Below are 21,460 nucleotides of genomic sequence, written 5' to 3' on the forward strand. Positions count from 1 at the left end.
GCATTTTTCCAGCTGAGCAAATAGGATTTGTGAGACTATTCATCTGTTCTGCCTTCACACTCTCAAGTGTACATTAAGTAACTTCTTGGTGTTAGCAACAATTGAAGTCAGGAGGACTTTAATGATTTACATAAAACCTCTTGTATACATTGTTACAGCTTTGCTGCCTCCCTCAAAAGGTTGTTGTGACTGAAAACATTTTTCTGTTTAACCCCAGAGGGCTCATAGGTTTGGGGTTTTTTTATATCTGAGGCTCAGCTGCGCCACAGAGATGAATTCTGAACAAAGCAAACCCTGTGTGCATGTGGTTGCTGCCTTGGATGTAGCAGACCAGATGTAGATAGATGCCTTCTGCAGGCAACTTTTGGCATTGCTAACTGAAATTCTGTTCCACTGGGCAAGAGTGTGATGATTTACATGTGCTTCTGCAATGTTTTGTATATGCTAAAAAAAAAAAAAAAAAAAGACAGTGAAAATTGGAAAGCATGCACTGTATCCAGTCAAAAACCCTCATCAGTGCTGTTCTTGCAGCATTGCAGATACCTTAATTTAGAATAAAAGTGGCTTCTGGATTCTGAGACTTCATTAATTAAAAAAAGGTGAGAGGGAATGAAGGAGTTGGGGAGAGAAAGGACCCAGTTTAAGGGTAACGGATTTCAAGGTTTTGTGTTAATTTTCTTTCTTGTAGTTAATATATTTGCTTTTTTATTTTTATTTTTTTTTTTTGCTACAAATTGCAGCATTCCACACTAGGAAGGCACAAAGAAGACAGATGCATGTAGGCTGAAACGGAAATGGAATTTAGAAAGGAAAGTCAGGACTTCACAATTTAAACAAATATTTACTAGAAAATAATTATCAGCAAGGCTGATAAATATTTATTTGAGCTCAGGAACCCAATAATATGCCCCACACAGAACAATTGTTTTTTTTCTGTGACTATGAAGGTAGGAACAGCATGTGGAATAATTGATATAGAGCCATCAACTCTCTGCACCCAAATGGAACAGGTTGGTTATAAAACAGCAAGTTTTAACCCTATTCTGTAGGTCTCTACCAAGTATTATAGTAATGTGCTGAAAATAGCATTTACAAATTATTCAAACCATATGGTTACCCCTTCTAAGTAATCCTGATTTTATTTATCTGCTGGTGTGGGAAGGGAAGTGCTTTCGGATATTGCTGGTGAGCAAGGATGGGGCTGTGCACATTGCTTGCTGCACAGTTTTTATCTCCAGTTCTCCATCTGCCTCCCTGCTGGTCACAGCTGTACGGTGTTCTGAAGATGTCTGTAAGCTGAAATCCTCTCAAAATGGTAGGGAGATTTCCCAAGGCATTTCTGTGATGTTCTCTTCACCATTTTTATTCAAAAAAAAAGGCTTAATTTTCTGACTTTTCAGGCATGCTTCCAATTTCATGGTAGTGTGCGCATGGGAAAAGGTGATCTTGGTGGTTGGAGTTCTATTTTTGCAAGAGCAAAAGATTTGAGATACAGGAAGTTAGCAAGTTAAAAGGTTTTTGTTTAGTTTCATGGCAATTTAAAATAAAGATTTAAATTTTTAATAAAGTTTTTATTTGGTTGTTTTAAATGAGCAGTTTAATTCAACTCTTGAATATACTGAGCGTTCACAAAATCTGCAATAAATGGCAGAGTGGTTAAAAGCATCCCCATTGAGAAGGAATTTCAGAAGGTTTTGCTGGTTGTCCATTTTTTTGTGAAGGCATCAGTCTCCAACAGCTTTGATTTTTCTAGATAGCTGCTTCCAGTACCTTCCATAATTTTGCAGCTCCACAGCCAACCCAACCTTCTCCTTCCTTAATATTTTACTGGTTTCTTGAGAAAGTAACTGACAGACTCTGGCACCAACTTTTCCTCCACTGACATTCTTCCTTGCTGCTGCCAGATCTCCCTGTTTATTCCTCATGCACAGGGCTCACTTTCCCACTTATTTTGTTCTTTGTCTAATCCATGTCTCCTGCTGTCCTTAGATTATGACTTTGTTTTGCCTTGTAATAAACACTAAGTTTGGTACACCTTCCCTTGATCTCAGCTTTCCCTCAAGCACAAGATACAAACACTCCTCCTGCTCTTGCTCCAAGTCTTTATGTGCAGCATTGATTCCCACCTTTCATTTTTCAGTTTTGCCATGCCCTCTTGGGTCTGTGCCACTCTGGTCTCTGTTTCATCTTTCCAGATGAACTCGCCCTTCAGCAATTTCAGATTTTATCTTTGCACTTTACACAAAACTCCTGCGCCTGTCTGATGGAAAATTTATTTTACATTACCATCATTAACTTCCATGGGCCTTATGGTTCTTTCAAGCACATGCTCAAGTGTTGTGCTAATAGAGGCACATCGGTTGGATGAGTCATCCCCTAAAATCTGTTCTCTTTTTCTGTCTTTCCCTGGTACCCCGGAGGGCCACCAGCTCAGCTAACGGCGCTTACGATCCCAGTATGATCCCTGGCTGGGGCTGGTAGCTCAGGTGCTCTGTTTTGGCTGCCCTTTAGTCACCAAGTTTTATACTTCTGACCCCTAAAGCCCTCTAGTTCATTTCAGTTTGTTCTTTCTGGTGATTAATTGCTTTCTGTCATGTGTCTTTTTCTCTAAGCCCTTTCTCAGGGAGAGAGTTGAGGTTTCGCTAGGGCTGGCTTGGTGTCTAACTCTGTGGAAGAAATAAAATGTTGGTGATCACTGGATATGCTTATTTTCTTAGCCTTCTATGGTAGGCAGTCCAGCATTACTTTTAATTTAATATATAGATTTTTCTTCTCTGAATTTTTAAATTGCCTTTTGGATCTATGCAAAGTTTGAGCACAGACACAGTTTGGCAACAGAGTTCCATAATATGACAGGAATGGTGAGATGAACTGTGCTTATTCTGAACCTGTCACCTACTAGCTTCATTTGGTAATTCCTAATACTGGAAGAGGCCAATGAAAAATTTATCACTTTTTATTCTGCTTAAGAATTTTTAGGCTCTTTCCGTATCTGCCCTTAAGATATTTTTCTGGCTGAAGATTGTTCAGAAGTCTTTAAATGTCTTTGATCATCTGTGTCACTCTTTGTACCTCTTTGTTCCACATCCTTCTAAAAAGAGTGAGAACAGTTCTGTGAACATGTTCTGAGAACACTACAGATTTATTCCCTGGCACAATGAAATTTCCTCGTTCTCTTTTCCTTTCTGGTGTTGAGGATTATTCTGTTTTTAATAGAACAATGAGATGGCATTGTCATAAAATTTCCTAATACAATTCCATGAAGTCTTTCCTGAATGGTAATAGCTAGTTCAGAACCCATCACTGCATCTATAGTTTGTGTATTTTTGTCCAAATTTTTAAAATTATTCTGCATAAATTTATGTTCAGTTTCATCTGTCATCTTATTGCCCAGTCATAAAATATCATGATGCACTTTTGCAAGTGAGATTACTATTTTGCTGATGTTTTTCAGGGTAACTTAGAAAATGAAGGAATGAATAGTCAGTTTACAAAGCATACAAACAGTGCCAACCTGCTCACTGCCCTCCCTTCTTTTTTTTTTTTCTGAACTGACCCTTCTCCTGTTATCATATCTCAGTGTTTTCCTTTTTTCATCTGTGTTTGTTCTCTGTGTTTGTTTCATCTAGTTTGTTCTCTTACTGTATTTTTCTTCCAAATTAAAAAATTCAGTTTTGAAGAATCAGAAGAAGATTAAGTACACAAGGTATGTTTTATGGTAGGACTGAACAGAAGGCCAAAAATCCAGGGAAACTTTCTGATAATTTATAAGAATGCATGGTATGACTTCAAACGTGTGCTAATTTTCCAGTATGATGAGGAGATTTTAATGATAACACTTCAAACAGACAAAAATAATCTGCAGCTATTTCATTATTTTGGATTTTGTTATTCATTCCCTTCTTCCCTACCTGCATGTCAATCAAATGTGTTGTAGGACAAATACAAAGATATATGTCCTACCTTAGTACACTCATCAAATACTGACTCCAAAACCTCTATTTTTTATCTCCCATATTGTTGGCACTGGAAATTGCCTGCTTGGCTCAGTTGCTCATGTAATTCCCTTTGCTCAAGCCTATAATATCATTTCCAAATTGTGTATGCTCCAAGACCTGCTGTCACTTTGAGCTTGTGGGTTACTTTCCTGGAAATTTAACTAAATAGATGATCTGTGGTATAAGCTGTAACACATCCATCTTTTCTCTAAGAATTCTCTTCTGTGCATGGATTGGGAAGATTACTTAAACTAACACATTTTGTAATATATATTGTTTCATTGTGTTTGCTTGAGATTTTCCAGTTTCTAAGACAGACTTTCTACTTGAAATTCAAGTTCAAGGTAAATTGCAAATAACAAAATAGAAGGTGGCTTGGAGTTATGGAAAACAATAATTAGCTCTTCAGAGTATTTTCCTGAAAATATTATTACAAGCATGTTGTACACACACAAACACAAACAAAAAAAGTATTACATTATTTGACATGCATTTCAGAAGTTGACCTAGGCAAATTCAGCACAAAGGATAAGATTTTTATTTCAGACTAAAAAGTATTTTAGAGGGAAGATGTCTACGAACTGTAGTAACTAGCACTACTAGAAATACCTGTTTCTAGAATTAGATTGTATTTTATCTAATCCTGTAATATTAGATTCTGTAGACAGACTCAGAGATTTTTTCAATGGACATCATCTCTACTTTTTAAAGTTCTTGATAAAAGATCTTCAGAAAAACTTGTGGTCACTAGGCTTAGCTTTACTTTTGCTTTACTGGTCAGCTTTGCAAAATGATAGTAATTATTTTTCTTCCTCTCTTAACAGGTATATTTTTAAGTTCAGTAATATTCACATTTAAACCAGATTAAAATCATGTTGAAGATGAAAAAAAACAGCTTCAGAGCAGCAAAAGGAATTAGAATTTATATATTGTAGCCATGCCATTTTGACCATCAGTAATTACACTATTTTTATGTTCATGTAGAAACCCCTTGAAAGAAGTATTTAAGCATTAATTATCTATTTACAAAAGAGTGGCTTTGGAAATGCAGTGAAAAACACTGAGCTGTGTAGGGATTTAGAACAGATGTCAATTTTAAATGACTGGGCATACTAAAAAAAAGTGTTGTTTTTTACTGCTGTTCTTAAATGTATGGTGGCTTGATGCATTTATACATCCAAGGCTCAGACACAGAAAATTGCACTGCAACACACTCTCCCAGTATTTCTCCAGTTCTCGGGAATTAGGATGTCCTAGGAACTTCAGAATATTTAACTGGCTTCTGTGAGGAATTTTTAAGTTGCATCCCTGTATTGAGAAGATGATCCAAAGTAACTATTTCCCAGGTACACCTCCTGTGCCAGTGGTGAGAAGTTGTAGAGGTGATGGATGCTAAATGTTCCTTCATTTCCTTCTTCCAAACCCATGAGCTTCTGGGGGATTTCTTGAACTTTGTACTAATTCTGTGCTTGCCTCTTTCCACTAATGCATTGCAAAGTAGCCAAACTCCAGGATTCTGAGTCAGAGGTTTCATAAATAATGAGATCCCTGACCCTTCAAAGGAGCAAGTGAATAAAAATACCCAGTCTTATTCCAGACTAGCAGACAAGGGTAGCTTTAAGAAGGCAGTGTGGCCCAGAAGTGAAGAGAACAACCACAGAACTGGAAAGGTGTGGGATGTGAGTCTGTGAACTGTCATTGCCTCTGGCAGAGATATTTGAAAGAGCCTGAGGAAGACAGGCAACCAAATTCTAGTTAGTCATCTTCAGATTTGACAGCCTCTTTATTGTTCCCTCTTGTGAAATTGTGAAAATGATGCTTGATCCACCTACCACATGAATGTGTTGGAGGATTAATTATTCTCAGTACAGCACTTTGAATACCTATTGTACAGCACTGTACACAAACATTAAACATGGTTATTAGTGCTGTGCACCTCGTACGCTGACATGACACACGGCTCTTTGTAGTCTTCTCTTCCAGAAGGTGACAAGTGGGAGATGCTGAAAGCACCTCCGTGGTGCTTAGCCGTGGGATCTGAAGATCTGAATACAAATCTCTATCAGTGTGCACACAGATCCATGTAGGAAGTGTAAGATGTTTTTTAATTGTTACTTTTTAACTCAGTTTTCCCAGCTCTTTTCCTTTTGTGGACCCCAGATACAAATTGTAACCAAAACTAGAATATTTCTGGGGGCAGAAAAGACGTGGTAGGAATTATAACATCTCTTACAGACCACAGGTGAACAGAAGGTGCAGATCCATGTAACCTTTTGTCTTGATTCAGTGCAGCTACTCTAATGGCCTAGTTATGCATTGGGCTGGTTCTGCATAATTGCAGGGCAATTAAATAAACGGGGCTAAAAGGAAGCCACTTTTCCCTTAGAAGTAATTTTGACCAATTATTATATGTATGTGGGTGGGTATAAAGCACAGTATATCAAAGAGCCTAAGTTGGATTATTATCAGGTGTTTTTTTAGTTTGATTTGCCTTCGTCTATTTTAAGGAATCCTGTTTTATCAATATGAGCAGTGTTTTATGTGTTTGCTGTTTTAGTGTTTGCTATAATTACTGGCTTTTTCAATGCAAGAATGGCTAGAGCTGGAAGGTTACAGATGACTTGGGAGGGAGTGTTAATTTACAGTATTATTCCAGATTACACACCATACAAAAAGTATGTTAATGTGAATTTCCCAGACATCAGCCCCAGTGTTTAAACACAGAACTGTCAAAAAGCAATGCTAAAATGCTAAAAAGCAATCTGAGACAGTTATGCAGTCTTTCCACTGTATCACTCACTGCTGTATTCCAAAAGGTTGAAATGAGAGGGAAGACACACTTAGTGGGCACTTACACTATTGTCTGCTTTTAATGAATATTAAAATTTCTGCTCAGTACAAAATACCAGGAAAGAAGCAAAACACATCTGCCTGTCCAGGTTTGCATTTAGCTTGGCAAAGTTGGGAGCTGATAACAACTGTGAGCTTCAGAGGAGGTCCAAAGTTGATAAAGATGCCTCACTTGGTACAAGGGGAGCCTGAAGTATGGACACCATGAGTTTGCACTTGGATTATTTGCAGTGTTGATCTGGTTTACTGGGTTGCTGATAGAACAGGATGAACCCTTAAACACACAGAATTCTGCTTTGAACAAGCTCAGCTGCAGAGAAATAGCAAACAGTGTTTCTCAGCAGGCTGCATTATGCAGCCTGTAGTCCAAATAATGGCTCCCCAGCAGTTCAAGTTATTTTGTAAAAATTATGTTTGCCATAAAAAGAACCTACTGGAGTTTGGAAGTTAAAAATTACTCCAATAATTCTGTAATTGGTGCATAAACATGCAAAAATTAGACGTTTGGTTGATTTTCTTAATTAGTAATCTGCAGTAATGAAAGGAATAAACAAAGATAATCCTAGCTAAAGAAATATATATGTTCCTATACATATTCTATTACCAGAACTGCTGTCACATTCTTATCCTGAACAAATGAAAAAGCTAAGAAACTTTCTGAGGAAGGTTTGCTGTAAACTGGCAAAAACTCCATGGATGAAGTGAAGAAGTTTGTAAGACGATAACACAGCTGACTATATATGAGTTAAATATAATAACCTGAGCTTGCTGATAGTAAAATAATCTCAAATTATAAGAAATTATATCAATGGAGGAAATTTAGGGCCTATTTTTTGTGTGATGAGTTGGTCTGGGAGCAGAGCCACTGCTGCCTGACTTCTTGGATCCTGTCTTGTAGATCCGCTGTGGGTTCCAAGTTACCTCATTCCTTTGAAACCTCTCCTTCAGACTGGGAATTATTTACCTTAGACATTTTCAGGAAATTCAAGGGAACATAATTACCTCTGAGGTCTTTATATAGTAAGTGGCTTTGCAAACTGCTGGGCAGTTTCAGACAGATATGGAGTGACAAGCAGACAGACATCTAAAGCATTGTACTTCTACAAGTTCTTTGTTTTCCCTAAGAAAAAAGGTATCTTTTGCTAAAAGTGCTAAATTAAGGACAAGATAATGTGTCTCCATCGTTTTACTGCATATAAGGGGAGATTACAAAATGGAAAGGGGAAAATACGGCAGGAGAGATAAAGAGTCGTGGCTGAGAAGAAGGAAAAGGATGGGAGAAATCTCTTATCCCACATTAAGACAGAGGCTGACAGAGTGGATGGTGGCTTGGACCCCTATTCCAAATTGGCAGATGGCAAAAGTTGAATGTGGCCTGAAAGAGAAAGCTCAGAAGCCCAGGGCTGAATCTGAGCCAGTGTGCTTCTGATAGGGTTTTGATTTGTAAATGTTTCGTTCCAAATCCAAATAGGATGAAGTGGATAGAGGTTGATTTTGGAGGAAAATAATTTTAGTTTCTTGCAAATTAAACATGAGAGGAGAAAAACCCAGCACTTACTTTAGGAAAAAAAAAATTGCCTATAAATGAAATTTTTATTCACCCCAAAATATTTTAAAGGGACATTTTGCTTAATTTTTTTTTTTCCTTGGTAATGTCAGAAAGACTGTGTGAATTTCCAAATATAACCCATTCCATCCAAGTGGCATTTTAATACAGAAAAATATTTAGGTAAAATTTTTCCATGCAGTTTATGTCCAGATTAGAGGCATATTTTAGCAGAATCTTCTCAGGTGCCAAGAACAGAAGGATCCCTGGACTTTGGACAAAAACACTTGGCTTGTTTTGGCTGCTCAAAAGAAGAGATCAGACAAAAAAATGTAACTTCCCCCAAATTCATAATTTTTCTTCTTTTTTTCCTTTGTTTGAAATTACATCTTTGACTCCCATAGCATATGTTCTTGTATGTGTTTCTTGGCACTCCTGAAGGCCAGATCTGTTTCTTACATGCTTCCTGCATTACTTTTTTTCTGGGGAATTAATTTTGTCCTGGATATGTGTGCAGAATTCCTGTGATAGCCATAATTTTTCTTTAATATCATTGTATACACAGAGTTTCTGTATTAATACTGAGTTTGCTACCTGCCCACCAGCAAAGCCATATACTAGAATCAAATGTTAATTGGTTATCAGTTGGGGATTTAGTCCTACTTATCTGCTAGATGGATAGTATTAGAAACTTCCACCAGAGTCAATGGAACATACCCTCCAGTCCTGTTAAATTGCCTGTCTACCATAGATTTGTTCCATTACAATCACAACACAAATTGAGGTTTGCATTTGTTTTAGCATTGCAGGCTCTTTAAAATTCTGGTTTGTTTTCCAGTGTGGATTGACAGGAATCTAGAGAATCATGGAGGATGGAGGGGACCTCTGGAAGACATTGAGTCCAGCCTCCTCCTCAAAGTAGGTGTGGTTAGAGACAGGACCTTGGCCCACTGAACTTTGAGTGCCTTTGAGGGAGATTTCCCAGTTGCTCAGGGCACCTGTTTCACTTTTTTACCATCCTCATGGTAAAATTCTTTCCTTGTAGCATGTTCTTGCTTGTGCCTGTTGCTGCTTGTCGTGCACCTCTGAGAAGGACTTGCTCTTGCGTTTTCCTGGGCTCAGGTGGTGGCAGACCAGCAGCAGGGTCTGCCTTTCATCTTCTCTGGCTCTGAACAGCCTCAGATCTCAGTCTCTCCCCTCATCCCAACCATCTTGGCAGCTCTCTGATGGACGTGCCTCAGTTTCTTAGAAGTTTTAATGCCACTGAAGAACCCAGGATGGGACCCCACACTCCAGAGGAGGTCTCACAAGTGCTACATGGAGGAGAAAGATCACTTTCTTTGTTCAGCTGGTTTCGCTGGTGATTAACACAGCCAGGGTGCCATGGCCACAAAGACTCCCTGCAGAGTCTTTTTGAATGAAGTTACTCCATCCTGGGTGCAGCTCTGGGAATAACTAATGAATCTGGAAGTGTTTTAATTATCTGTGATCAAGAGCTGTTGGGATAAAAAATGGGAAGGTGTTTGTTCTAGGGCTGTGCATAGGAACATAGCCATACAACAGTTCCTAGATTATGTACCCTTGGGGATGTCCTGCTCCTAACCAAGGAAGCTGGGGCTACAAATTGTACAGGAATCTCTTCCTTACACATAACTTCACAACAGCAGTGCCTAGTAGGGAACAACATTTCAAAGATTTATACCTAAGTCTGTATTTCAAGAGCACTCAGAGTAAAAAGCAAAGCATGTTCTAAAGTCTTCCAAGGAACAAAGTTTGAACAAAATATTGCTAAATCTATGAACAAGCAGTAGAAAATACCCTGTTAGTAAAAAAAAATTAAGATTTTAAGGGGAAAAAGTATAGTTAAAGAGACAAAGAAAAGGAAATAGTTTTATCAAAGCCTGGTGTGGAATGAAAGAATAAAACAAACAACTGAGATGCATACTCATGAAAAACACAGTTGTTAATTGAAAAGCTGACAGACCTGTAACTACAGCAGTGCCTCTGGCCGCCACTATAATAAATGTAACTGTGCATTTAGAGTAATTTGCTAATTTGCCTAAGTAACACCCACAGACAGCGACATGACATAAATACATTAGTGGAAGCAACAACTATAACCAGCTCATACAGGTTCTTGGCTGCTAGATGGATGGATCAGATGAGCTGGAAAAGATTTAACAAACAGAACAGAAATGGAGCTGGTAACAACATTGTGGGATACAGGATTTCTTTACTCCTTTAAGCTTTCTTTATTCCTAATGCCCATACATACTGCAGCATGTAAATAACATTTTTAACTTGTGTGTGTATGTGTGCACACACCTGGAAAACTTGTACAGGTGGAGTACGCATCTGCTAAATGCTAAGTGTTTCAGAAGCAAAAAGGAGAAGCCTTTCAGGTAAATTATTGACTCTTGAACATTTAACATGTAATTATAAATATCTGAAAAGAGTTTTTGTTAAATATTCTAAAGGTACATATGTATTTGGTCCATAGGAAAGACTGGAACCTGTACCATCAGATTTCCTAATACAGGTGTTCCAAGTGTCTGAAATTTGTACTTCAGAATCACCTACATCTTCATTTGGCAAAGTTCAGCCCTGTGTCACCTCTCTTAGGCTAGCACTGTTCTGTCTTTTGTTTCCATAACTCTGAATCACACTGTTGCATTTCATTCTGAAGTCCTACTCATGCCAACTTTTGCCATTGCATATTAACTGTTTTTTTATATTCTCTAAATAGTCTGCCTCCAGGTAAAGGTTGGGCCATCGCTAAGGATTTTTATGTTATCAACAGTGCATTTCTAAAATTAAACCCCACAAAATTGCTGTTATGCAAGGTGGGTTCAATTTTCAATAAAATATTTCTTTCTGGTCCCAATCCCCTCTTCTGACAGTCTTCATCCTGATACAAATTAACAGTGCAGAAACAAAGCTAACGAATGCAGCTTTGCACAGTTTCCATCTTTGTTTCCTCCCAGATGTGCTTAGGAAGTTTGTGCTGAGCTGTTTGAGACAGGCATTGCCAGCTCTCAGGAGCTGAATCCAGTGAATAACCAAATGTGGAGTCAGGTGAAAAGTTTCTGTTTCAGTGCTGCTCTCAGGAAGAGCCCATGTGTGTGGGCATATATATTCTTGCCTTCATCAGGAGGTTGTTCTAAGGTTTTTCACTAAATACGGGTTGTAAAATATTCTTGAACATGAGCCACTTTAAATTATAGTCCACGGAGCTAAGGGAGTCACTGAGAAAATGGAGCAGGAAAAAAAAAACCATGGGATAGAGGCAAAGAGTGAGATTTCACTGTGGGATGTGGATTTTTGACAGCCTAACTGAATCCATGCCTTGCTTGAAGGCTTGATATTAATGTCAGGGCAAAGACCCCTCTGGCTGACCCAAGTTCTGAGTGTCAGTACAGGCTGACAAAGACCTCAGCTCTGGGAGAAGAGAGCTGACATGATTTTATGAAGCATTACAGCTGATCTTCTTTGAACCCTAATTTCTGTCAAAGAGTTATCATCACTGTCACAGTAAATGATACTTACAGCACAAATGGCAATTAACTAGAAGTAAATAGTAGAGCAGAAGTCTGCAGACTGGTTTTTAAGGTTGATGAGTTGAAAGTAATTTCAACACATTAATGCTAAGCATGCTAAATCATAGTGTGTCATGAAAAAGACAGTAATGTCATTTACCTGAAATCAGCAGGAGTTACAACAACATGTATTAGGGGTAGGCTTGATTGTTTCAAATATGTGAGCATAATACAGGAACCAATAACACTTTGTCTATCTGTTTGCTTTTGTCAGATTTTTCATGAAACAAATAATTTGTTTGTTTTTTACTGTTTTAGGTAGCCTGCCCTATGAATACAAGATTGTGATAGCAGGAAATCATGAATTGACCTTTGACCAGGAATTCATGGCTGACTTAATCAAGCAGGACTTTTACTATTTCCCCTCTGTTTCTAAGCTGAAGCCAGAGAGCTATGAAAATGTACAGTCTCTTCTAACAAACTGCATCTATCTTCAAGACTCTGAAGTGACAGTGAGGGGATTCAGAATATATGGCTCCCCTTGGTAAGCAGGTTTTTAAGCATACATAAAAAAAATATTGTTGATTGCTATCACATCAGCCATTTTGTCTGCATCAGCTGTATTTGGATTGCTGTGCTAGGAAGAAAAGTAACACACACTTTGATAAAGTTTTTATATTTTCTTGCAATGAATCATTCCTGTGACAAAATAATGTACTGTACTGTGGGTATGGTTAACCAAATAATGATGGGGAAAAAGATGGCATGCTCTTCAAACTCTCAGCCAGGAGCAGTTGTTTAACAGTCCATGCAGGGGACTTTTGTGTCATAAAATATGTTTTCTATCCTTGGTGAGTTTATTTATTCACAGGTTAATCTTATTGCAAGGGTACATTCTTTTGAGAATTTCCATCCTGCAGATAATATTGGAAGTTCATTAGTGTATACAGTAGTCATTTAACTCAGTGAGCTTATTTCAGCAACTCTGAGGGTCTTTTATTGCATATCCCTCAGAATCTTACTTTCTTTTATAAAGTAATAGCTTTCCTCAAGGTCTAGCTGAGCTTCTAAAGTCAACAACTCAGTGGCAGCTTAATATTTGAAGAACTTTGTTCTACTGCATAGTGAACACTTAGAATCCTTGACAGTATCGGGGCAGATGGACTTTAGTTCCCAACTTCCTTGTATGTGCTGCTTCTGTGTCTCTTACTTATGTCCCATTGCTGTTTATTATTTCTGCTGATACGCCTGTAAATTGGATCTTTTGTGAGCATTTGGTATATGTTTAAAAAAAGAAAAAAATGTATTTTAAAAGGCAGGGTTTTAAGGGACTATATTATTCTTCCTTTTAACATCACATCAGGCTGAAATGTAGCAAACAAGTTGTCAAACCTGATGCATATACCCGGACGTGAATTTTCAGTGTGAATAAACTGTGAAATCTCTTGGATTTTTTTCTTTTTTAATGAAAATTGGCTTTTTCCCATTTGGTTACTTGAGATGGTTGTTAATTTTGTCTAAGCTTATTATTCTACATTTGTCTAGATTAGTTTTTCCCTCTTAAATGCACCCTTCTCTTTCTCCCTCTCAGACTTCCAGATCTTTCTGGGATTTTTTCAACCTACCAACATGCTGTGTTGTAGTTCATCTTCCTCTTGTGTGTACAATATATGCAGTCAATGTGCAGTTTACTTAATTTTCCAAATTATTTGGGAAGATGTTAGATGGCATCAGTCCCAATATTAACTTCTGAGAAATGCCACTTGGCATCTTTTCCATTTTGATGTTCAACTGTAAATACTGTAATTATGTTCTGTTTACAATATGTCTGGCAACCTCATATCTTCATTGCCGTGTTCATAACCAGGCACCATATTTCCAGTGTCAGTAATAATTTTCCAGGCAGTGAAGTACAAAAAGTCGCATGGAAGTCTAGAGAAATTAAATTAAACAAAACACTATCTATAAAGTAGCACTATGTACAGGCCAAAGAGAACCACTTGAACTTCCTGTGTGTGATTAGATCTGCAAAAACCTGTTGAGAAAACCTTTTGTCTAGCCACTAACCCATAAATAATGTTTCTGTAAAATCAGCTCTACCACATTCCCTTTGTTCACAAATCATGTCACTCTGTACAAGTTGCCTGAGCTATCTGCCATGATCTATCCTTCAAGTAAAAAGAATGTTTTCCATCTTTTCTGCAACTCCAGGTCACAGCTACACTTCCACACTCCATCTTTTACAATGCTGCTAAATCATCTCCCACCCCATTATGGTCCAGGAAGTTGAGTGTTGCGAGGTTTCCTGAAGATATTTGCTTTCTCCATCTGGGAGAGAGTCTTGATGAGAGTCTTCCAGCCAAACTGAGTTTTTTTGCTCGCTATTCAGCAATGCTGAATGAAGTTTCCACGCCAATTGATGACATGTCCAGTGGAAACATCAACAGTAGCACTTAGAGCCCTTCATCAATCTATCAGGGCAGCAGATGCAGAGTCCCATCAGCCAGGCCACCAGTCAGAAAGCTTGGGAAGACAAACAGCTCTTGTATGGGGGTATGACTAGCTGCTGCTGGATTTCAAGGCTGTGGTACACTCCTGTGCCTAATGAGCACCACTCCTCTTTGATATTTCTGCTGCTATACTTTGTTTGCCCTAAAAGGACAGGTTTGTTGTAGCCTCTCTGGGAAATCAATCTCAGTTTCTTTCTTCATTATAGTAATGTAATCTCTAAAAAGATACAGAAATTTGTTGAACTTTACTTGACCTAGCATTAAAAAGCTAGTCCACTAGAAAATATTTATGAACATAGTCAAGACTTCAAAATTTAAAGTTCTTTAAGGTCTCAGAACTCCATAAGAAACTCAAATTTCATGCAGTTGCTTGTCTAATATCCTAAAATAATTTTCTTTTTCTGTTTTGAAAATATGCACTTAAACTTGCCATTTCTAATTGCAGCGCTGACCTTCTGACTTACATCACCTTTTGTAGAAATAATTAGAAGCTAGAAAGATCCCTCATTCATAAAATGTGTTGATCAGTAGTTGCAAAGTGCTTTGAGAACACTGGAGTAAGGTCTGAGGGAAAGCCAAGTGGCATTAACTTAGTGTCTTTTACCTGTAGCCATCTGCATTTTTATATATAACCTGCACACATTGGATTTTACTTATATTTGAAATGTTTTAGTTGCAAATTAAACCATAAGAGCTTGATTAGTGTGTATAACATGCCAGCCTCTAAGGTCTTTTAAATATGTACCACTTGAGTGTGGGTAAATACTTTTAATAGCACTTGGTATTTTGTCCTCTATTATTATCTAAAACCAAGTGGTTATTTTTAATCACACAGAAGAAATGGGACAGTGTTTTGTCTCAGAAACCAATGCTCTAACTCTCCTGGGCTCCAAGGGCAAGAATTCAAGTGCCAGATCGAGCCTCTACTCACTAACAAAAATTTAACTGTCTTAATTGTTAATTACATAAGTATTATCATTAAGCAGGGAGCAGCCATTTTGAAATGCCACTTGCAATGCACAAAAGCAGCTACTTAGGAATTAGTACTTGCAAAAGCCATATCTTGGACCATGGATTATCAGGATAGATGATAAGGAGAAGTGTGAAAACATTAGAAGTTTCATGAGAAACTCAAGAATACCAAGAGTTTAAATGTGTCCAGAGCAATGCTGAATGCAATGGGTAGCTGTTTGGCCTAGGGGCATGATGCTTTTCACAGTGCATATGGGGCTGGCTGCCAGATCTGGATGAGCAGGGCACCAGTAGGAATGCAATGTGCTTCACAGAATCCCAGGATAGCTCAGGCTGGAAGGGACCCCAGTGGGGCAGCTGGTCTCACCTCCCTGCTCCAGCAGGGCCATCCCAGAGCACAGAGCACAGGACTGTGCCCAGATGGTTCTGGAATATCTCCAGTGAGGAGACCCCACACCCACTCTGGACAATCTGTTCAGTGCTTGGTCACTGCCCGGGGAAGAAGTTCTGTCTCCTGCCCAGGTGGAACCTCCTGGGATCAGTCCCTGCCTGTTCCTCTGGTGCCATTGCTGGGCCCCCAGGGCAGAGCCTGGGCCCTACTTGGAGCCCTCCCTGCAGACAGGGACACCCAGGGCTGAGGGCCCCTCTCAGCTGGGGCTCCTCTTGAGGCTGGACAGCCCCAGCTCCCTCAGCCTTTCCCTGCCAGAGATGATCCAGGCCCTAAATCGTCTCTTTATCCTCTGCTGGCCCCAGTCCAGGAGCTTCCTGTCCCTCCTGTGCTGAGGAGCCCAGAGCTGGACACAGCTCTGCAGATGCACCTCACAGGGCTGGGCAGAGGGGCAGGATCACTATCTGACCTGTTGGCACTGCTCTTAATGCACTTCCTTCAGTACAGCCCAGATGCTGGGAAGTGTTGGGTCTTCTTCTGCATAAAGGCTGGACACCCTGATATTTTTTTTTTTTGCAAAAACTAGTCAAAGGAAAAAGCACTCTGGTTTCATCCCAGCAAAAACCAGGGCATGGTTTATGCCATGGGCATGGCCAGAACATATTCACAGACTTGGAAACAATCTTGTGCAGACAGCAGCCATAGTTGCTGTGAATGTAAAAGAGAAGACTTTAGTTCCTCAATAACATTTACTGTAAAATGGAAAGCTTCTAGTTGAAAAGTACTTTTAAACTCCCCTTTTGTTCTGAACTGTTATGAAGCTAGACAAACTGTCAGATAGAATAACTCAAATGATTCTGTGTAATAATTCCATATAATGTACTTGGGACTGCTAAGAATTCCCAAGGATGAAGCCATTTTCTAGAGGGTTTTAATTTATTTTTCAGTAACAAAAAAAAAATCATGTAATAGAAGAAAAAATATAGTAAGCGGCAACACCAGCTAGGTGGCAGAGAAAACACCCTTAGGTGTTTCCAAGACTTGGCTAGACAGTCATGGCTGACCAGATCTAGTGGTAGTGAGAGGTAGTGAGTGGTAGGTTGGACAGGAGATCTCCAGAAGTCCTTTTTGAGCCATCTTTTTTTGATTCTGTCAGTCCCACTATGGAGCTAGAACTGTGTGTGAGCAGACACCTGAAATGGGCAGGTATCAACAAAGGCCTTGCAACAGGGAGTTTGCTGTTGTTATCACACTCACTACAAGCAGTAGATGGTCCCAACAGGTGGTTCAGAAGTCAGGAAACTGAGATAACAAAGGAAGTTTGAATTTGGATTTGAAGCAGAAAGTCTTTGTCATCAGACAGTGTTCTGTGTTATCAGACAAGGTATTAACACTATGATGACATCATTCATGGAAAAATACTAATAATTTATTAGTATTTGAGTTACAGATTTTCAGCCTTCTGTTGTAGTTCATCACCGCCCAGTACTATTTTGCAGGTAAGAGTTTTAGTACTAGCCACAGCTTGAAGATAAACTATACCATCCACTCTTGTTTCTGTAATTGCCAAAGATTTTAATTGCACAATTGCACGCTGTGTTTGCACAAAAAGACCTGATGCATTCAGTGCTGTGCTTGCTGAATGAGTCCACTGTATATTAATCCTTTTGCAGTTGTTATTCAGAAATGCCCTGGAAAAACAAATGCCTATAAATTTGCTTGTGAATTTATGTATTGACATGAGAACAGGTCTCTGAGGTTTGTAGAAAAGATGTGCATCTGCTAAAGGACAAGTATTCTGTGTGTATACTCTGATCTGGTGGAAAATAACAAGTGGCCTTTCTATTAATAAGTGGATGATTGTGCATTAGTGACAGGATACGAGTACACATTTTATTTGATAGTGCAAAAGAAATTCAAGTAGCAGAAGGAGATCTTTTTCCTAGCTTTCCATAATAGTTTTAAGCAGATGCACACAGCTGCAGGAGAAACTTTGGTCCTCCTGCTTTCAAACAGGCATGGAAGGTGGCGGAGAGCATTTTATCTCTTTCAGCACTTTTTTCCATTTTCCACCATGTGGGAAAGGAAGGGACAATCAGAACTCTCTTGCAAACATATGACAGTTTCATTATTCTAAATGACATATTGGTCTGGATAACTTAAAGAAGCCCCTTTGGATGAGATTGCCTCCAGACTCATTATCTAGAGTGGATTTTTACTTGGCTTCAATTTTCTGGAGGCATCTATTCCTGTGAAACAGAACCTCATTTTTCTTTTTGCAGAAGTAAATATTTTTTCTGGTGTCTATGTATTCTCATTTCCTCCTTCATTCTTTTCTTAAAGGCCTTCTGAACTCCAGAAACTCTTAATTTCCCAGTCAGAGAAGATGTGAGAGCAAATATTAATGTCAGTCTAGAAAGGTATTTGTGATAGAAAGGTATTTGTGACCATTTGTCCTGCAGTGACAGATGCCTGGGCTGGACTCCTGGGGTTTTTTAGCTTCCCTCCAAAGGAACATCGATTAGATTTGGCCTGGCATGTTTACACATGGACCAACAGCTCTGGTGCCACAATATTTTTCCAAAATTGGGAACTGAGGGAAGAAAGTTAAAGTATGTGGGGAGCAGTTTCTTTCTGTTCAAACCTTGTTTTTATTGAGTTTAGCAAACTGGGTGAGGCCCATCCTGTGAGCTCTGGCTTCGTCAGAGAAGACGGATGAATTCCTTCCAGTCTAAAGGACATCAACATGTAGGTTGCATTAGTGAGTATCAGTCCAAAGCAGCCTCAACAGGGGCCTTATTCTCCAAATCATCATTCCCCTTTGGCTGGAGAGCTGGAAATTGGTGCCAACCTGTTGTCCCTTTCTTGGTCCACTGCAGTTGTCTGGACTATTCCAGCCAAGTGTCTTTACTTAAGTTGTGCATCTAGTGTGGTCATGCTTAGCCATAGGTGTGTAACTCTTGTCTCAGTTGTTATCTTCTTGTCTGATTTGTGTTTTACCACAGAATAGGTGACTTTGTTATTTGACTCCTTGTCAAATGTTCTCTTCCTTCTGTGTGTGTGTGCACGTATGCATGTGCACTTTGCATAGAAAGGCTGGTAACTTCCATGTGTAATCAAAACTGTTTCAAAGAGCATTCAAAGAGCCAAACTGAGGCAACCTTATTTTGGTTCCATGCAGACTCCAGGCCTAGGTCTCTATTTCAGTGCCTTCTTCCTCCATCTTTTCAAGAACAGCTCTTTCATTCCTCACTGAACTCAGTTTCCATCAGCGAAGATTTAGATTCATTTCATGAGAGGTACACGCTTTCATTTTGCCAGTGATGAATCACCTAATGTTTACTTTCTGGGACCTTGTACAAATTTTTAGTCATTGAGGTGAATATCAATTAAAATGAAACTGTATTAAAATAAAATATTGACTACATTTAACATAATAAACCTCCCAAGCTGGGAGTGTGTCTTCCATATAGAACAGCAGCAGCAGCTCAAGGTGTTGCACTGTGGGTTTCACGCGCCAGAATTCACAGAGAGTAAGAACTTCTGCCTCAAAGTGACCATTCCAATTCTTAGTTCTTATGTCCCCTTTCAAATCAAAAAACCTATTTAGCATCTTCCACATAACAAAAATATATAGGGAATAAAATTTCTTATTACTGGACAAAACCATACTAGATGTTTTTCTTAGTAAAATACCTGATCCTTTTATGTTCTTTTCATGCTGCACCCTCACTTGGTCAAAAGATGAAAATACACATAACTGAAATGCACTTGCTTCTGTACTGTTTCTTGAGGAAAATTCCCTCTGAAACTCTTCCAAACTTCAGATTAAGTAGATTTCTGAGCAGGTGGCTTGTTTGCATGTCTGTGCTACAGTTTTGTTTGGATGGATGCAGAAATCCTGGATGTGGATGAATTATAGACTGCTGGGTTTTGCCTGCTCAGAAATATGTTTTAGAAGTGGTAGATGTTCCCTGATTGTTAAAATTGGGAACTATTTGGAGTTGTTTTAGTGACTTTGAGGCAGGCAACAGAAGTGAGTAATTTAGGTAAACTTGACGTGGTTCTTGAAAAAAATGAATGTAGTCAGTGGGAATAGTAGACTCTACTCACTATTTAGAAATGAGGCATCTCAGGTTTCAGAAATTTTTGAGAGAAGTTTGGCATCTAAGCCTACCTGATGTGGCTGTTTTACTGTGGTGAGATTGCTGAAGATATTTTATTTCAGGCATTCAGTATAAGCTAGGTAAGACATGACAGATGTGTAAGAAATAGCAACATGTTCAGAAGAGAGAAAGAAAAGTTCATCATCCTGTTAAAATATATTATCAATCTGAGACACATAGATATAGGTTTAATTGTATTTTAACAGAATGCTGGAGGAATATATTTTTTTCCTCTTTCATACTTACAAGAAGCCATTTTTCATTTTGGAAGTGGTGCTTCTAAAACTACTTAAAGCCACAATGCATTTGTAGTTTAGTCTGCAGCATATGGAAGATCATAAGCATGGTTTTTCCTGAAAAAATATTTTGATTGTTAAGCTCAGCTGTTCAGGGAAGGTGGTGTGGAGAACTGAACGATACTGAACTTCTGGAGTGTGAAAGGTCTTCCAGTGGCAGAAAGTGAGATTTAACATTCTGGCTGTTTTAGCATCAGGAATGAATCACTAGATTATTTTTCTCCTTATTTTTCCTTTTGTTAAAAAAAAAAAGCACTTAAATTGGTGCATTTGATGTGATAAATTTGTCTTGGAAAGCATTTCATTTTCTGCATGACTTGAAAATATAGGAGATGTGAATGTCATTCAGCAGGCTCTGAGTATAGAAGTGCTATTGCTTGTGTGAGCAATCATACTGAATTCAGGAGAGGTCTTTTTAATGAATGCTTCCATATAAATTAAGTGACTGAAATGAATTAGCAAGAATTGTTAACATTTCTCAAAAAAGTGCATGGAAGAAAATTAAAATTTGCTAACTCCAAGTGAATTTTCTATATCATGTTGAACAAGCATAGTTGTTATTAACTATATAAACTCTGCAATAGGTATGTGAACAAATGAAAATGTAGACTGAACTACACTTATTGTAGTCCATTAATACCATCACAGTCAAACCAATGCAATAAATTTTAGTTATTAGGTATTCCTGAGTCACAGCAGTTTAGAATATCACTTTTTTTTAATTTTATTTTCTTGTTGATGAACATTCCAGAAAATATTTTCTCTCAAATAAAATTTCTTCTCAGCATTGCCTGGGGCTGAGGAGTCTAGAACAGTTCAATCCCAGAGCATCACAACAGAGGAAAATCAGTACTTTAGACACCTCTTGCATGTTGTGTATTAGGGATATGGATCAGTTCCTTAACAAATTTCACTGTGACCTCTTGCAGGGGGAGTTTAAGCAGTTAATGAAGCCAAAAGTGCTTTGCATGCACTTTGCAGTAAAGCTCTTCCACCTTGTCTGTACAAGTGTGCAGGACACACACGTGCATATATGCTGAATATAGACCAGAAATTGTGTTGATTTCAACATAACAATATTGGGCAAATCCTATTTCTTGTAATGTCTGAACAGTTTGTGTGGCTTTGGATTTCTTCATGTGAGTGGAGATTTGCATTTACTTGCGTTTCGATGTTCCTCACTTTAGTTAAATTTGAG

The 21,460-nt window shown here is 38.6% G+C and overlaps 1 protein-coding gene across 7 annotated transcripts in view; it reads left to right on the forward strand.

The window, feature by feature from the left end:
• The window catches only part of MPPED1 (metallophosphoesterase domain containing 1), a 62,727-nt gene that overhangs the window by 18,945 nt on the left and 22,322 nt on the right, over nt 1-21,460 (forward strand). For all 7 annotated transcript variants that reach the window (XM_053943516.1, XM_053943514.1, XM_053943519.1 and 4 more), the window contains one exon: nt 12,249-12,474. In XM_053943516.1, the coding sequence (XP_053799491.1) occupies nt 12,249-12,474 (226 nt within the window). The remainder of the gene's footprint in view (nt 1-12,248; nt 12,475-21,460) is intronic.

The sequence above is a fragment of the Vidua chalybeata genome, chromosome 5 (genome assembly GCF_026979565.1).
Source record: "Vidua chalybeata isolate OUT-0048 chromosome 5, bVidCha1 merged haplotype, whole genome shotgun sequence".
In the NCBI taxonomy this organism is placed as follows: Eukaryota; Metazoa; Chordata; class Aves; order Passeriformes; family Viduidae; genus Vidua; species Vidua chalybeata.